The sequence below is a fragment of the Tachysurus vachellii genome, chromosome 4 (genome assembly GCF_030014155.1).
Source record: "Tachysurus vachellii isolate PV-2020 chromosome 4, HZAU_Pvac_v1, whole genome shotgun sequence".
Lineage (NCBI taxonomy): Eukaryota > Metazoa > Chordata > Actinopteri > Siluriformes > Bagridae > Tachysurus > Tachysurus vachellii.
In genome coordinates, this window is record NC_083463.1 from 32,272,946 (window position 1) to 32,288,139 (window position 15,194).

The 15,194-nt window shown below is 42.5% G+C and overlaps 1 protein-coding gene across 6 annotated transcripts in view; it reads left to right on the forward strand.

Moving 5' to 3' along the window:
- Nucleotides 1-9,743: 9,743 nt before the first annotated feature.
- Nucleotides 9,744-15,194, forward strand: part of rptor (regulatory associated protein of MTOR, complex 1) — an 82,066-nt gene continuing 76,615 nt past the window's right edge. For all 6 annotated transcript variants that reach the window (XM_060869019.1, XM_060869021.1, XM_060869022.1 and 3 more), the window contains exons 1-2: nucleotides 9,744-10,189; nucleotides 11,694-11,868. In XM_060869019.1, coding sequence (XP_060725002.1) covers nucleotides 11,701-11,868 — 168 coding nt within the window. In that variant the 5' untranslated portion in view covers nucleotides 9,744-10,189; nucleotides 11,694-11,700. The remainder of the gene's footprint in view (nucleotides 10,190-11,693; nucleotides 11,869-15,194) is intronic.

The following is a 15,194-nucleotide window of genomic DNA, read 5'->3' on the forward strand; positions in this document are numbered from 1 at the left end:
GTGTAGATGTAGTGTAGATGTAGTGTAGCTGTAGTGTAGCTGTAGTGTAGATGTAGTGTAGCTGTAGTGTAGCTGTAGTGTAGTTGTAGTGTAGCTGTAGTGTAGTTGTAGTGTAGTTGTAGTGTAGTTGTAGTGTAGATGTAGTGTAGCTGTAGTGTAGCTGTAGTGTAGATGTAGTGTAGATGTAGTGTAGATGTAGTGTAGTTGTAGTGTAGTTGTAGTGTAGATGTAGTGTAGATGTAGTGTAGTTGTAGTGTAGATGTAGTGTAGTTGTAGTGTAGATGTAGTGTAGATGAAGGTAACTAGAAAGGGAGAAAAAATCTGAGGTGTCATTTTGTAGATAAATAACAAACTTTAGACGTCATTGAACAGCAGAGTTGTTTCACTCTTTTTCCTCTTCCCATCCTTCCTTCTCTCTCTCTCTCTCTCTCTCTCTCTCTCCTCTCTCTCTCTCTCTCTCTCTCTCTCTCTCTCTCTCTCTCTCTCTCTCTCTCCTCTGGATTGTGGTGTTAGTATATTACAGTAATGCCCCCCACCCCACCCCACCCCGTCCTCTGATCCCACAGATGAATCGTGACTGTAAGTGCAGGAAGCGGCGTAATGAAAAGGACGTGTTCTTACATCCGACCTCTCGTCTCTCTCTCTCTCTCTCTCTCTCTCTCTCTCTCTCTCTCTCTCTCTCTCTCTCTCTCTCTCTCCGTCCCCTGTGACACGCCGCTCCTTCCTCCTGTGCTGGAAGGCGCTTGTGGTTCAGAGAGAAACAGAGAGGATTTATATAAACACGATTGTCTGCTGTTTAAGGCATAAAAAACAAAGTGAATTAATAAAGAGACTCACTGAGACTCACATCCTGTTTTTATTCAGTGTCTTACTGTAAATATAATCTAAGTGATGATGTAATGTCATTAAAAGCAGTCATGACTCTGTACCTTGAGCCCAGTGGCCTTTAATTGGTGTTCAGGTGTTGATTAATTCTCTCTAACAGCAGCTCTGACTGTACTACAGGTTTATATTCGTGTACCGATACCGTATCGTTTCCATAGTAACAGCTCATTCACAGGGACGTGTTCAGCTCACACTCCACTGTGAATAAAGGTCAGAGCTGTGGTGAACTTTTCCTCTCGAGTGTGTGGAAGGCGTCTCCGGTGTCGGCGCTTCGTAACAGTCAGAGATAAAGCTGGAACTTTACCTTAAAGCTGGTGACGAAACAAAAACATGTCCTGACATTAAAGGTAACTATAAACGGATAAAAAAAAACACGACGTGTCAGTAAAATAACAGCGAAGAGTACGTTCACATCGTCGCACCACGTCAGCACTGATTAGTTTCCCATCGCAACACGACACACAGTGCTTTAGTCTTCACTTAGACAACAGATAGCGCAGGGACATCAACATCACACACACACACACACACACAACACACAGTGCTTTAGTCTTCACTTAGACAACAGATAGCGCAGGGACATCAACATCACACACACACACACACACACACACACACACACACACAACACACAGTGCTTTAGTCTTCACTTAGCCAACAGATAGCGCAGGGACATCAACATCACACACACACACACACACACACACACACACACACACACACACACACACACACAACACACACAACACACAGTGCTTTAGTCTTCACTTAGACAACAGATAGCGCAGGGACATCAACATCACACACACACACACACACAACACACAGTGCTTTAGTCTTCACTTAGACAACAGATAGCGCAGGGACATCAACATCACACACACACACACACACACACACACACACAACACACAGTGCTTTAGTCTTCACTTAGCCAACAGATAGCGCAGGGACATCAACATCACACACACACACACACACACACACACAACACACAGTGCTTTAGTCTTCACTTAGACAACAGATAGCGCAGGGACATCAACATCACACACACACACACACACACACACACACACACACACAACACACAGTGCTTTAGTCTTCACTTAGCCAACAGATAGTGCAGGGACATCAACATCACACACACACACACACACACACACACACACACAACACACAGTGCTTTAGTCTTCACTTAGACAACAGATAGCGCAGGGACATCAACATCACACACACACACACACACACACACACACACACACAACACACAGTGCTTTAGTCTTCACTTAGCCAACAGATAGCGCAGGGACATCAACATCACACACACACACACACACACACACACACACACACAAAACACACACAACACACAGTGCTTTAGTCTTCACTTAGACAACAGATAGCGCAGGGACATCAACATCACACACACACACACACACACACACAACACACAGTGCTTTAGTCTTCACTTAGACAACAGATAGCGCAGGGACATCAACATCACACACACACACACACACACACACACACACACACACAACACACAGTGCTTTAGTCTTCACTTAGCCAACAGATAGCGCAGGGACATCAACATCACACACACACACACACACACACACACACAACACACACAACACACAGTGCTTTAGTCTTCACTTAGACAACAGATAGCACAGGGACATCAACATCACACACACACACACACACACACACAACACACAGTGCTTTAGTCTTCACTTAGACAACAGATAGTGCAGGGACATCAACATCACACACACACACACACACACACACACACACACACACACACACACACACACACACACAAAACACACAGTGCTTTAGTCTTTAGTGTGTGTACACTATTCTCTGTTCTCTCAAGGTCAAGGTCACTCGCATCTCCTGTTGAGGTCTAAATAAAAAGTAAATATAAAATGATGTTGATGTCCCTGCGCTATCTGTTGGCTAAGTGAAGACTAAAGCACTGTGTGTTGTGTGTGTGTGTGTGTGTGTGTGTGTGTGTGTGTGTTTGTATATAGACTTGATTTAACAATTAATACATCCCCACATACTGGACACAACCAGTAACTAACTAAACTCTTCCATACAGTAAACATGACACACGCCATATTAGCCAACAAGCCGTTGCTATGGAAACAATAACGTATCAGAGCGAGTGAATTAATATAAACTGTGCTGCGCTGCTACCAATCAGAGTCCAGCATTTAATGAGTAAACAGTAAAATATCTGTTATGTCTGTTGATGTAAAACTGTGCTGAAAGTCAGCATTGTGTTCATTTTGTTTGTTTGAATCTCTTTTGTTTTATTTCCTTTAACACTCGTGTTTGTTTCTCACATTGTGTCTGTTAACGAGTTCCTGTAATCTGCATGAACGTCTGAGTTTGATCGACTCAGCGGCGTAGAGGAAACCTTATTACAGGCTGGAAAATGGCCACCGAGGAGCCACAGTGTGTTTATCGATTCAGCTGTGTGTATGTGTGTGTGTGTGTAATGGCACACAGGAGAAACATAACTGTTTTTCAAGCTGATTAAGATCAGTACACACACACACACACACACACACACACACACACACGTTATCAGCTCTACATGCAGGAGGAGTAGAAAACAGTAAAATCAATTAGCACACATGATCTCTTTACACTCTCAATACACCGTTACGTTAATATGATAGTGTGCTATTACCGGCACGCACACACACACGCACACACACACACACACACATACACACACACACACTGTTTCTTCTGACATGAAACAGACTGATTAAGATTTCCAAACGTGGTGTTTATTCTGTAGGATTTACACACACCTCCTCCTTCACTGTTATTTATATGTACATAAAGATTTATATCTCAGTCAGAAATGTTCATTCCTTGTCTCTTTCTTCAGGAAGTGCAGCTGTCTTAATGGCTCTCAGATCAGATTAACACTCCTAACACACACACACACTCACACACACACACACACACAGAAGACATGTTAATACCTCGGAAAGCAATTGTTTATTATTAATGAAGGATGTTAATAGTGTGGACTCTGGTGAAGCTTCACTGAGTTTCGGTTCTTTAAGTGCGACACGTGTGGTTTATTTCTCATTACATTTATTTATTTATTTATTTATTTATTCCGTGTCATTATGGATCGCTGTGTTTCCTTCTGCACAAATTGGTCCACAGTAATCAATACCTGATACGTTGATTTGATTCAGAACCAATCTGACTGACTGATAGATAAATCAGTGAGTTTGTGGTGTGAAGGTTTTACTCTGTGTTAGAAAAGACACTTACAGTATGGTGAAAAGTGTACGGTGTACAATGGACTATTTATCTGTCTGTCTCTCTATCTGTCTGTCTCTCTATCTGTCTGTCTCTCTGTCTGTCTCTCTATCTGTCTGTCTGTCTGTCTGTCTGTCTCTCTGTCTGTCTCTCTATCTGTCTGTCTCTCTGTCTATCTGTCTGTCTCTCTGTCTGTCTCTCTATCTGTCTGTCTCTCTATCTGTCTGTCTCTCTGTCTGTCTGTCTGTCTGTCTGTCTGTCTCTCTGTCTGTCTCTCTATCTGTCTGTCTCTCTGTCTATCTGTCTGTCTCTCTGTCTGTCTCTCTATCTGTCTGTCTCTCTATCTGTCTGTCTCTCTCTGTCTGTCTGTCTCTCTGTCTGTCTCTCTATCTGTCTGTCTCTCTATCTGTCTGTCTCTCTATCTGTCTGTCTCTCTGTCTGTCTCTCTCTCTATCTGTCTGTCTGTCTGTCTCTCTATCTGTCTGTCTCTCTGTCTGTCTCTCTATCTGTCTGTCTCTCTGTCTGTCTCTCTATCTGTCTGTCTCTCTGTCTATCTGTCTGTCTCTCTGTCTGTCTCTCTATCTGTCTGTCTCTCTATCTGTCTGTCTCTCTCTGTCTGTCTGTCTCTCTGTCTGTCTCTCTATCTGTCTGTCTCTCTATCTGTCTGTCTCTCTGTCTGTCTCTCTCTCTATCTGTCTGTCTGTCTGTCTGTCTCTCTATCTGTCTGTCTCTCTGTCTGTCTCTCTATCTGTCTGTCTCCCTGTCTGTCTCTCTATATAAGTCTGTTATCTGCAGATTCCAGCAGATCAGTCTCCACAAGCTCAGAAAACTGTGTTTTATTTTACCAGACAAGTCCACATTACTCAGAGAGAGACAGAGACAGAGAGAGAGAGACAGAGAGAGAGAGAGAGAGAGAGAGAGAGAGAGAGAGAGAGAGAGAGAGAGAGAGAGATGAGCAAGATTAAATATTAAATAGAAGGCAGGAAGAAAAAATAGTGAGAAAAAGACATTTAGAAACTGAAAGCAAAACACTGGAGGATTAAAGAAAAGAAGAGATAGATAGATAGATAGATAGATAGACAGACAGACAGACAGACAGACAGACAGACAGATAGATAGATAGATAGATAGATAGATAGATAGGCTCTGTGTTTACATCAGAACATTACATTTATTCTCTGCCAGACTGTGTGTGTATGAGTGTGTTTGTGTGTGTCACAGTACACAGAGAGAGAGAGAGAGAGAGAGAGAGAGAGACAGGTGCATTGCTAATGGCTCAATATCAATCTCTGAGGTTCAGCCAGAGGGGGCGGGACTTCCTGTAAATAATTAACACCTCGTTTTTACATAGAAACTAGTGTGATAAATATGAAGAAGTCAAGTGTGGAGCTTCAGGGTAGCTGGATTCTTCTTGGTCCAAATGTGTTTATGGGTTCTGTCGAAGCGAGTGTGTATGATCTCAGCAGGAGCTCCTTTCACACGTCTGGCTCTCGACTGGCTCTCGGCTTGGACTCCCGCTTTGCCCTGCAGCTCGATAGGTTGTCATAGATTACTTTCTTAAGAAAGTGTCTCATCTACTCAAACTTCTCCTAACTTCACACTCTTCAGCTTCTAGATTAGTTCTTATCAGTTCCTCCAGCAGCTCCTGGGAGTAAATGAAGCCCTGACAATCTTCTCACACGATTTCTTCCTGAGAAGGTCCCAACCTTCATCATCTCCCAGACGAGATTGTATACATTGCTCCGTAACCACTGGTAGGAAAGTTCAGGCTCCACAGGTTGGATTGGACTGTATAAGTGATGAGGAGAGAATGAGATGGTGTTTGGAGAGTTTTGAGGGACCCAGAGATCATGTTTTGGATTAAACAGGAATGTGGTTTGCCTTTGATTGATTAGATTGAAGAATGAGAAAGTCGGAAATCCAGTGGATGTTGTGAAGCTGAAGATCTGTGAACCAACTGTTGTGAGTTCAAATCCAAGAGATGAGGTCTGGAGAACGGTTCATTCATCCACTTGGATTTATGTGTGGATTGGATTCAGCTTTCAAAGCTTCGAGTGGGTTGTTTGATTAGATTCTCACTCACTCACTCATCTTCTACCGCTTATCCGAACTACCTCGGGTCACGGGGAGCCTGTGCATCTCAGGCGTCATCGGGCATCAAGGCAGGATACACCCTGGACGGAGTGCCAACCCATCACAGGGCACACACACACACACTCTCATTCACTCACACAATCACACACAACGGACAATTTTCCAGAGATGCCAATCAACCTACCATGCATGTCTTTGGACCGGGGGAGGAAACCGGAGTACCTGGAGGAAACCCCCGAGGCACGGGGAGAACATGCAAACGCCACACACACAAGGTGGATGCGGGAATCGAACCCCCAACCCTGGAGGTGTGAGGCGAACGTGCTAACCTTGATTAGATTCTTTCCCACTTTTATGCTGATTTATGGAAAGGTACTTTCCATGTTGCTCTCCATGGCAAACGAAGGTGCAGCTCAGAATGTTCTCCTTAAAAGCTAAACTAAACCTTTTGTACCTTTAATTTACCAGAACCACCAGAGAACCTGTTCTGGAGCAGGAGTGAAACACTCAGTAGCCTTCATTCATAGACCAGATCTCTGCTATACCAGCTGGAGTTCCTAAGGTGTCTATGTTAAAGCCATTACAACTTCTACATCTGGAATCATCTGCTTCACACACTCAGATAGATCCATGGACCTCCTGGATGTTGCTGATACCTTGATCTCTGATCCCAAGATCCCTTGTTGGTGACAGGATCTCACCGTTGAAAGAATATCACCTTCACCGTGCTCTGTTAGTAAACTTCTTGTGAAGGTTACAGCATTATGTGATGTACCAGGAACCAGTAGTGGGAACCATAGATGGTAAAAAATACACATATGCTGTCCTTCCGGTCAAATAGAGAACTTTCTCTTAAAAAAAAAAAAAAAAAAAAAAAGTGTTGTTAATATATATATGATGATCATATATCATGGTGATACGTTATATGAGCAGGGAGTTTGACTCTCAGCAGACCGAAGAACCGAAGAGCACTCAGGCTGTAATTCACTTACACTCTACTGCCACAAATAACACTCTATAACACTCATATTCCTATACGGAGCACACACAGACCTTCAGACTGGAAGTCATTCATCAAGCAGCCGGTGGTTTGGGGGTTTTGTTTCGTTCTTCTCTTATAGCTACTCCTACTCAACTTCACATGGTTTTCACACACAGCTTTTAGACTCGTCAGGTTTCACACATTTTTTTAAAGTGTAGTTTATATTTTTATAGGTGATGTTAGATGATTCATTTCCATGTGATTTATTTGTCCATATGGTTTACTAATTTCACGTGTGAATCGATATGATTCATTTGCTCATGTGAATTTTTGTTCGATTCATTCATTTCCACGTTGCTTTTACTAGCATTACATTACATTAGGCAGACGTTCTGATCCAGAGTGACATATAAAAGTCTGCATAAATTAATACACCAACAATTCTACACTGACAATTCTACTTGATCCATTTATTTTCACATATGATTCTTTTATGATTCTTTGTTTCCCTGATAAATTAGCATGATTCAATTGTCTACATGGTTTACTATATTACGAATTTCCTGATGACGCTTTTACGTGTGAACTTCCCTTTGAGTCGCTGCGCACAGGCGAGTTTTTTTTCCGTAAGGATTCGTCTTTCTCGTTATTTGCGAGAGCTTCAGCGATGCTGAGAATGAAGGCCTAACCAAAAATCTTGGAGCAAAACTGCAAAATTGAAACTGATCACTTCTTCTCATACATGGTAGAGTAGTTCTATAAATAAAAGTAATAAGAAACAGTTTAGGGCTGTCGCTGTGGGAAATCGGATAAATATCACCATCACTGTTCCCAGCAGCAATCGCAAAATGCACTGGGTCTCACTTTTAATTAAGTTATAAAGGAGAAGGTGAATGAAGCATGTTCCACTCCATCACATTGCCAGCTCCTGCTGTGTGAACAATAAAAGAGGATTGGGACACACACACACACACACACACACACAGTACAAATTACCACATAACTCCACTTTGGTACTTAAAAAGGTATCTGTCCCGGTGTCACTGCTTTCCCACTACAACTTTCCCCAGTGAAAAGCTGGGTTCATGATGATATTTTGCAGTACTACTGAACTCCTGCTTCTGATTGGTCAACAGTAATTGGTTAATTAATTAATTAATTACTTGGTTAATTTGTTAATTCATGTGAGGACGTGATGGTCCAGCGGTCCAGGCGCTGGGTTCCGCTGGGAACATCTACGCTGGGTCCTTGAGCAAGGCCCTTAACCTCACCTGCTCTAGGGTCACCGCACAATGGCTGACCCTGCGCTCTGACCCCAGGCTCATAATAGCCTGGGATATGTGAAAATTGGGCAGTGGTGGCTCAACTGGTTAAGGCTCTGGGCTGTTGATCGGAGGATCGGGGTTTGTCGCTACTCGATCCGTACAGCAACACGCGCATGTGCGAAATGACGTCACTTCCTGTCATCACCGACGATTTACGACAGTCTGCTCGACTGGGATCAGTTTTGTTTCCCAAATTATATGTAACATATGTAAACTATAGTTTAACTTTACTACATTTTCTCATACGTTTTATTTTGTGTCACATATCAACCTTAAAAATTTTATATATTATTTTAGTGATTGCTTAGAACAACAATACCGTAAAAACAAGTTAGAGTAAGCAAACTTGCACACAAAACAGACATTAAACGAACAATATTGTTAATTGTTGAAAGGCAGACAAATAATAGTTGCAAATAATAAGACTTGCAAATAAAGTGCTATGACAACGGTAAGGATAGCGTTAATATCCGAAACTGCCGTAAATCGTTTCCACGTCATTTAGCACATGCGCGGAAACCGATCGTGTTGCTTTACGGATCGAGTAGCGACACTGTTCAAGGCCCAGCACAGCCAAGTTGCTACTGCTGGGCCCTTGTGCAAGGCCCTCAACCCTCCCTGCTCCAGGGGCGCTGTATCATAGCTGCCCCTGCACTCTGACCCCCAACCTCCTCAATTGGGGTATGTGTAGAAAAGAATTCCACTGTGCTGTAATGTATATGTGGCGATAATAAAGACATCTATGCCCCGTTCTATTAAGCTGCTAGATTAATCAAGGTGTTTATTAATGTCAGGATAGAAAAATAAGAAACTTATTGCATGGACGCTCCAAAGCATCATAATGCTATATTATAAACAATATAATATAATGTATAAATGAATAAATCCTATTCTTTAATACACTAAAAATGATTAGTTTGGCTTGATTGATGATTGATGTGCTTTAAGAGGAATAAAACCTCTCAGGTACCAGAAACCCAACAGAAAAGTGCATTTTTACTGAACAATTTTATCGGGAATTATGTTTATTGTGTTTTTTGTTGTTTTTACTTTTGATGTTGCTGCTTTTTAAAGCTTTTGTCTAAGATTTTAAGTCAACTGTATGACTTTGTTTACACTCTACAAACGCCAGGTGATGACGCCGGGCGTGATGACGTCATCGCGTAAACTCGTGCGGTGCATTCTGGGCGTGCGACAAGATGGCGGCGCCCTTGCGCGAGTGCTGAGCAACATTTCGTGTCGGCGAAGGAAAAAAAGAATAAAGACGCAAAAGTATAAAATTTGGTTTAGTTGCACTTTAACATCCGCTGCAGCGGAAGCAGGAAACGACGCTGAGGCGGGACGTTGAGACAGTTAGAGGCAGTTAGAGGCAGAATGAAGATGACGATGATGATGATGAAGATGGCTGTAGTGTTCCTGCGTCTGATACTTTACCCCTAATCATCCTCACGGTTACTAATAAAGTGTGTGTGTGTGTGTGTGTGTGTGTGTGCGTGCGCGCGCGTGTGTGTGCGCAGCAGACATCTAAACATCAGGAGACTATCATTGGATTTTTCTCGCGGCTCGTGCTTGAGATTTTGGACGCTGGCGTGACGTTTATAAGGTCTGATCTCATCACACACACACTCTCTCACACACACACATGCACATATACACACACACTCACATACACACACACGCACATGCACATATACACTCACACATATACACACATACACACTCACGTACACTCACTCACACACACATGCACATATACACACACACATACACACTCATATATATACACACACATATACACACTCATATATATATATATACACACATACACACTCTTACACATACACAAACACTCATACACACACACTCTCTCACACACACACATGCACATATACACACACATGCACATATACACACACTCACATACACACACGCGCATGCACATATACACTCACACATATACACACATACACACTCACGTACACTCACTCACACACACATGCACATATACACACACATATACACTCATATATATATATATATATATATATATATATACACACATACACACTCTTACACATACACAAACACTCATATACACACACACACACTCACACAAACACTCAGAAACACTCACACACACGCTGAGCTGTCAGACTGATCAGGGACGTGGCCCATGTGTGTAAACTGCATGTTAGTGTAAATCATCTATGTATTACAAGCCTAAAAGGTGTGTGAGTGTGAGAGAGTGTGTGTGTGTGTGTAAAACTAGAACATTATCAGTAAATAAGAAGGAATTACACCAGAGTTCCCAACACTTTTCAGGGCTCAGTATCTTAATGTAAGGTCAGAAAAGTGGCCTGATGACGTAAGGGACTGTTTGCACGCTCACTGCATCGTCAGGATTAGTTTCACAACAACACAATTTTCTCCAGACACTGAATAAAGTTCAATAGACGTGTAGTAAAAGCACACACACACACACACACACACACACACGCAATGTGGAGTAAAACTGAGTGACTCTTATCACTACAAAGTTCTTATCACAGAAGGTCCTCAGGTGTTTTATTCCTCTTACACCTCCTCAGCCTTCTGCCAACGAGGGCATGTTTTTATTCATTTATAATTAAGTTAAATTTTATGACATGCTCATGAAATGTTATTGCCTGGTTATAAGCAGTTATAAACAGTTATAAGCAGTTATAAACAGTTATAAGCATTTGCAAACAATTCTAAGCAGTTATAAGCAGTTATAAGCCGTTATAAGCAGTTATAAACCGTTATAAGCAGTTATAAGCCGTTATAAGCAGTTATAAACCGTTATAAGCAGTTATAAGCCGTTATAAGCAGTTATAAACAGTTATAAGCATTTGCAAACAATTCTAAGCAGTTATAAGCAGTTATAAGCTGTTATAAGCAGTTATAAACCGTTATAAGTAGTTATAAGCAGTTATAAGCCGTTATAAACAGTTGTCCCATCATCGATCTTTAAAGTTAATACGTCCTGAAGGTGTCGTAAATATAGGAACAGAGTAAACATCTGTATGAAGTTTATATAAGTCAAAGTACATTTCATTCAGTCTGTAACTGCACTGTGTGTGTTTTAGGAGCCTGATGAAAATGGACGTGGAGCTGCTTCACTTGCCCGCTGTGGCTCTCTCTGAGGAAGACGAGGCTGACACGAGCGACTGGAACCTTCCTCTCGCCTTCATGAAGAAACGTCACCTGGAGAAAATCGAGGGCTCTAAAGCACTTGCTCAGAGCTGGAGGATGAAGGACAGGGTGAGTGTTTTTGTGTGTGTTTGTGTGTGAGTGTGTGTGTGTTTGTTTGTGTGTTTGAGTGTTTGTGTTTGTGTGCGTGAGTGTTTGTGTGCGAGTGTTTGTGTGTGCGAGTGTTTGTGTGTGCGAGTGTTTGTGTGTGCGAGTGTTTGTGTGTGTGAGTGTTTGTGTGTGTGAGTGTTTGTGTGTGTGAGTGTTTGTGTGTGTGAGTGTTTGTGTGTGTGAGTGTTTGTGTGTGAGTGTTTGTGTGTGTGTGTGTGAGTGTTTGTGTGTGTTTGTGTGTGTGAGTGTGTTTGTGTGAGTGTGTTTGTGTGTGTGTGTTTGTGAGTGTGTGTTTGTGTGAGTGTTTGTGTGAGTGTGTTAGTGTTGGTGTTTATGTGTTTTTGTGTGAGTGTTTGTGTGAGTGTGTGTGTGTGTATGTTCAGGCCTCAGGCTTCACCCTCTGCAGTTTCATAATCTCGTCCAGCACAGTGACGATTCGGGGAAATTAATTTTGTGTGTTTTATCTCGATGAGGAATTTGAGAAGATTCTCTTGTGGAAAACACAGAGTTCATTATCATAGTCTCTGCTTTATTGAGGCGGCGTCACGCCTCTGTCTGTCACGCCTCTGTCTGTCACGCCTCTGTCTGTCACGCCTCTGTCTGTCACGCCTCTGTCTGTCACGCCTCTGTCTGTCACGCCTCTGTCTGTCACGCCTCTGTCTGCCTGTCTGTCACGCCTCTGTCTGTCACGCCTCTGTCTGTCACGCCTCTGTCTGTCACGCCTCTGTCTGTCACGCCTCTGTCTGCCTGTCTGTCACGCCTCTGTCTGTCACGCCTCTGTCTGTCACGCCTCTGTCTGTCACGCCTCTGTCTGTCTGTCTGTCACGCCTCTGTCTGTCACGCCTCTGTCTGTCACGCCTCTGTCTGTCACGCCTCTGTCTGTCACGCCTCTGTCTGTCTGTCTGTCACGCCTCTGTCTGTCACGCCTCTGTCTGTCACGCCTCTGTCTGTCACGCCTCTGTCTGTCACGCCTCTGTCTGTCACGCCTCTGTCTGTCACGCCTCTGTCTGTCACGCCTCTGTCTGTCACGCCTCTGTCTGTCACGCCTCTGTCTGTCACGCCTCTGTCTCTGTCTTTCTGTTCAAGTAACATTTCCCCTCAGGGTGAAGTTTAAACTTCAGATACACAACGAAAATACAGCGACAACATGACACAATACCACTGAGAGACAATACAGAGCTACACAACATCATGAAACAATACAGAGCTACACAACACCACAGAGACACAATACAGAGCTACACAACACGACACAGAGACACAGTACAGAGCTACACAACACGACACAGAGACACAATGCAGAGCTACACAACACCACAGAGACACAATACAGAGCTACACAACACGACACAGAGACACAGTACAGAGCTACACAACACGACACAGAGACACAATGCAGAGCTACACAACACCACAGAGACACAATACAGAGCTACACAACACGACACAGAGACACAGTACAGAGCTACACAACACGACACAGAGACACAATACAGTGCTACACAACACCACAGAGACACAATACAGAGCTACACAACACGACACAGAGACACAATACAGTGCTACACAACACCACAGAGACACAATACAGAGCTACACAACACCACAGAGACACAATACAGAGCTACACGACACAGAGACACAATACAGTGCTACACAACACCACAGAGACACAATACAGTGCTACACAACACCACAGAGACACAATACAGTGCTACACAACACCACAGAGACACAATACAGAGCTACACAACACCACAGAGACACAATACAGAGCTACACAACACGACACAGAGACACAATACAGAGCTACACAACACGACACAGAGACACAATACAGTGCTACACAACACGACACAGAGACACAATACAGTGCTACACAACACCACAGAGACACAATACAGAGCTACACAACACGACACAGAGACACAATACAGTGCTACACAACACCACAGAGACACAATACAGTGCTACACAACACCACAGAGACACAATACAGTGCTACACAACACCACAGAGACACAATACAGAGCTACACAACACCACAGAGACACAATACAGAGCTACACAAGACCACAGAGACACAATACAGTGCTACACAACACCACAGAGACACAATACAGAGCTACACAACACCACAGAGACACAATACAGAGCTACACAACACCACAGAGACACAATACAGAGCTACACAACACGACACAGAGACACAATACAGAGCTACACAACACCACAGAGACACAATACAGAGCTACACAACACCACAGAGACACAATACAGAGCTACACAACACCACACTGTACATCAGTGACATTTTAACATATCGATGGTTCAGGATCATGTTTTAAAATCTGAACTATGAAAATAAATAAAATAAAAATGTGTCATTCAGCATTAAGGTGAAGCTGCACCTCTCATGTGCATAAGTAAGTGCACCCCGTGCGTGATGCGTTCTTTTAGAGGGTCGTATTCAGCATCAATAATGAAGCTCATGAATCACTTACTGAGGTCCAGGAACACAGTCAGCTGCCGATGATGAGCAGGATGAAGAGGATGAACGCTGCTGCCTTGATTTCCCATGATGCACATCATCATTTACATCAACACACACACACACACACACACACACACACACTGTGCAGCAGAGAGGTGCCATATCACTAATGACCTTTACACACTGTACCTAAAAACTTAATCCACACACACTCACTAATCACTAGCGCTAGTCACCACGGAGTCAACGTTACGGCAGGTTGCCGTGGTTACCTCTTTAACGTCCAGCTAACGGGACTCGGCTATCGGTTCGAATTCACTACAATTCACGTAAATAAGAAATCTAATTGTAATAAGCAGCTAATAAAGTTTATTGTTTATTTAACGTTAACTAGCTGAGTTTCAGAAATGTATAAAGACACGCCCACATTTTTTACTTTATTCTGGTTCTTTCGTTCAGCCAAGTACCATCACCCTTCTTTCTTTCTTTCTTTCTTTCTTTCTTTCTTTCTTTCTTTCTTTCTTATTTTCTTTTTCTTTTTTCTTTCTTTCTTTATTTCTTTATTTCTTTTTCCCTTTTTCTTTCTTATTCTTTCTTTCTTTCTTTCTTTCTTTCTTTCTTTCTTTCTATCTTTCTTTCTTTCTTTCTTTCTTTCTTTCTTTCTTTCTTTCTTTCTTTCTTTCTTTCTTTTTCTTATTTTCTTTTTCTTTTTTCTTTCTTTCACTCTTTCTTTTTCTTTATTTCTTTCTTTCTTTCCCTTTTTTTCTTATTTTCTTTCTTTCTTTCTTTCTTT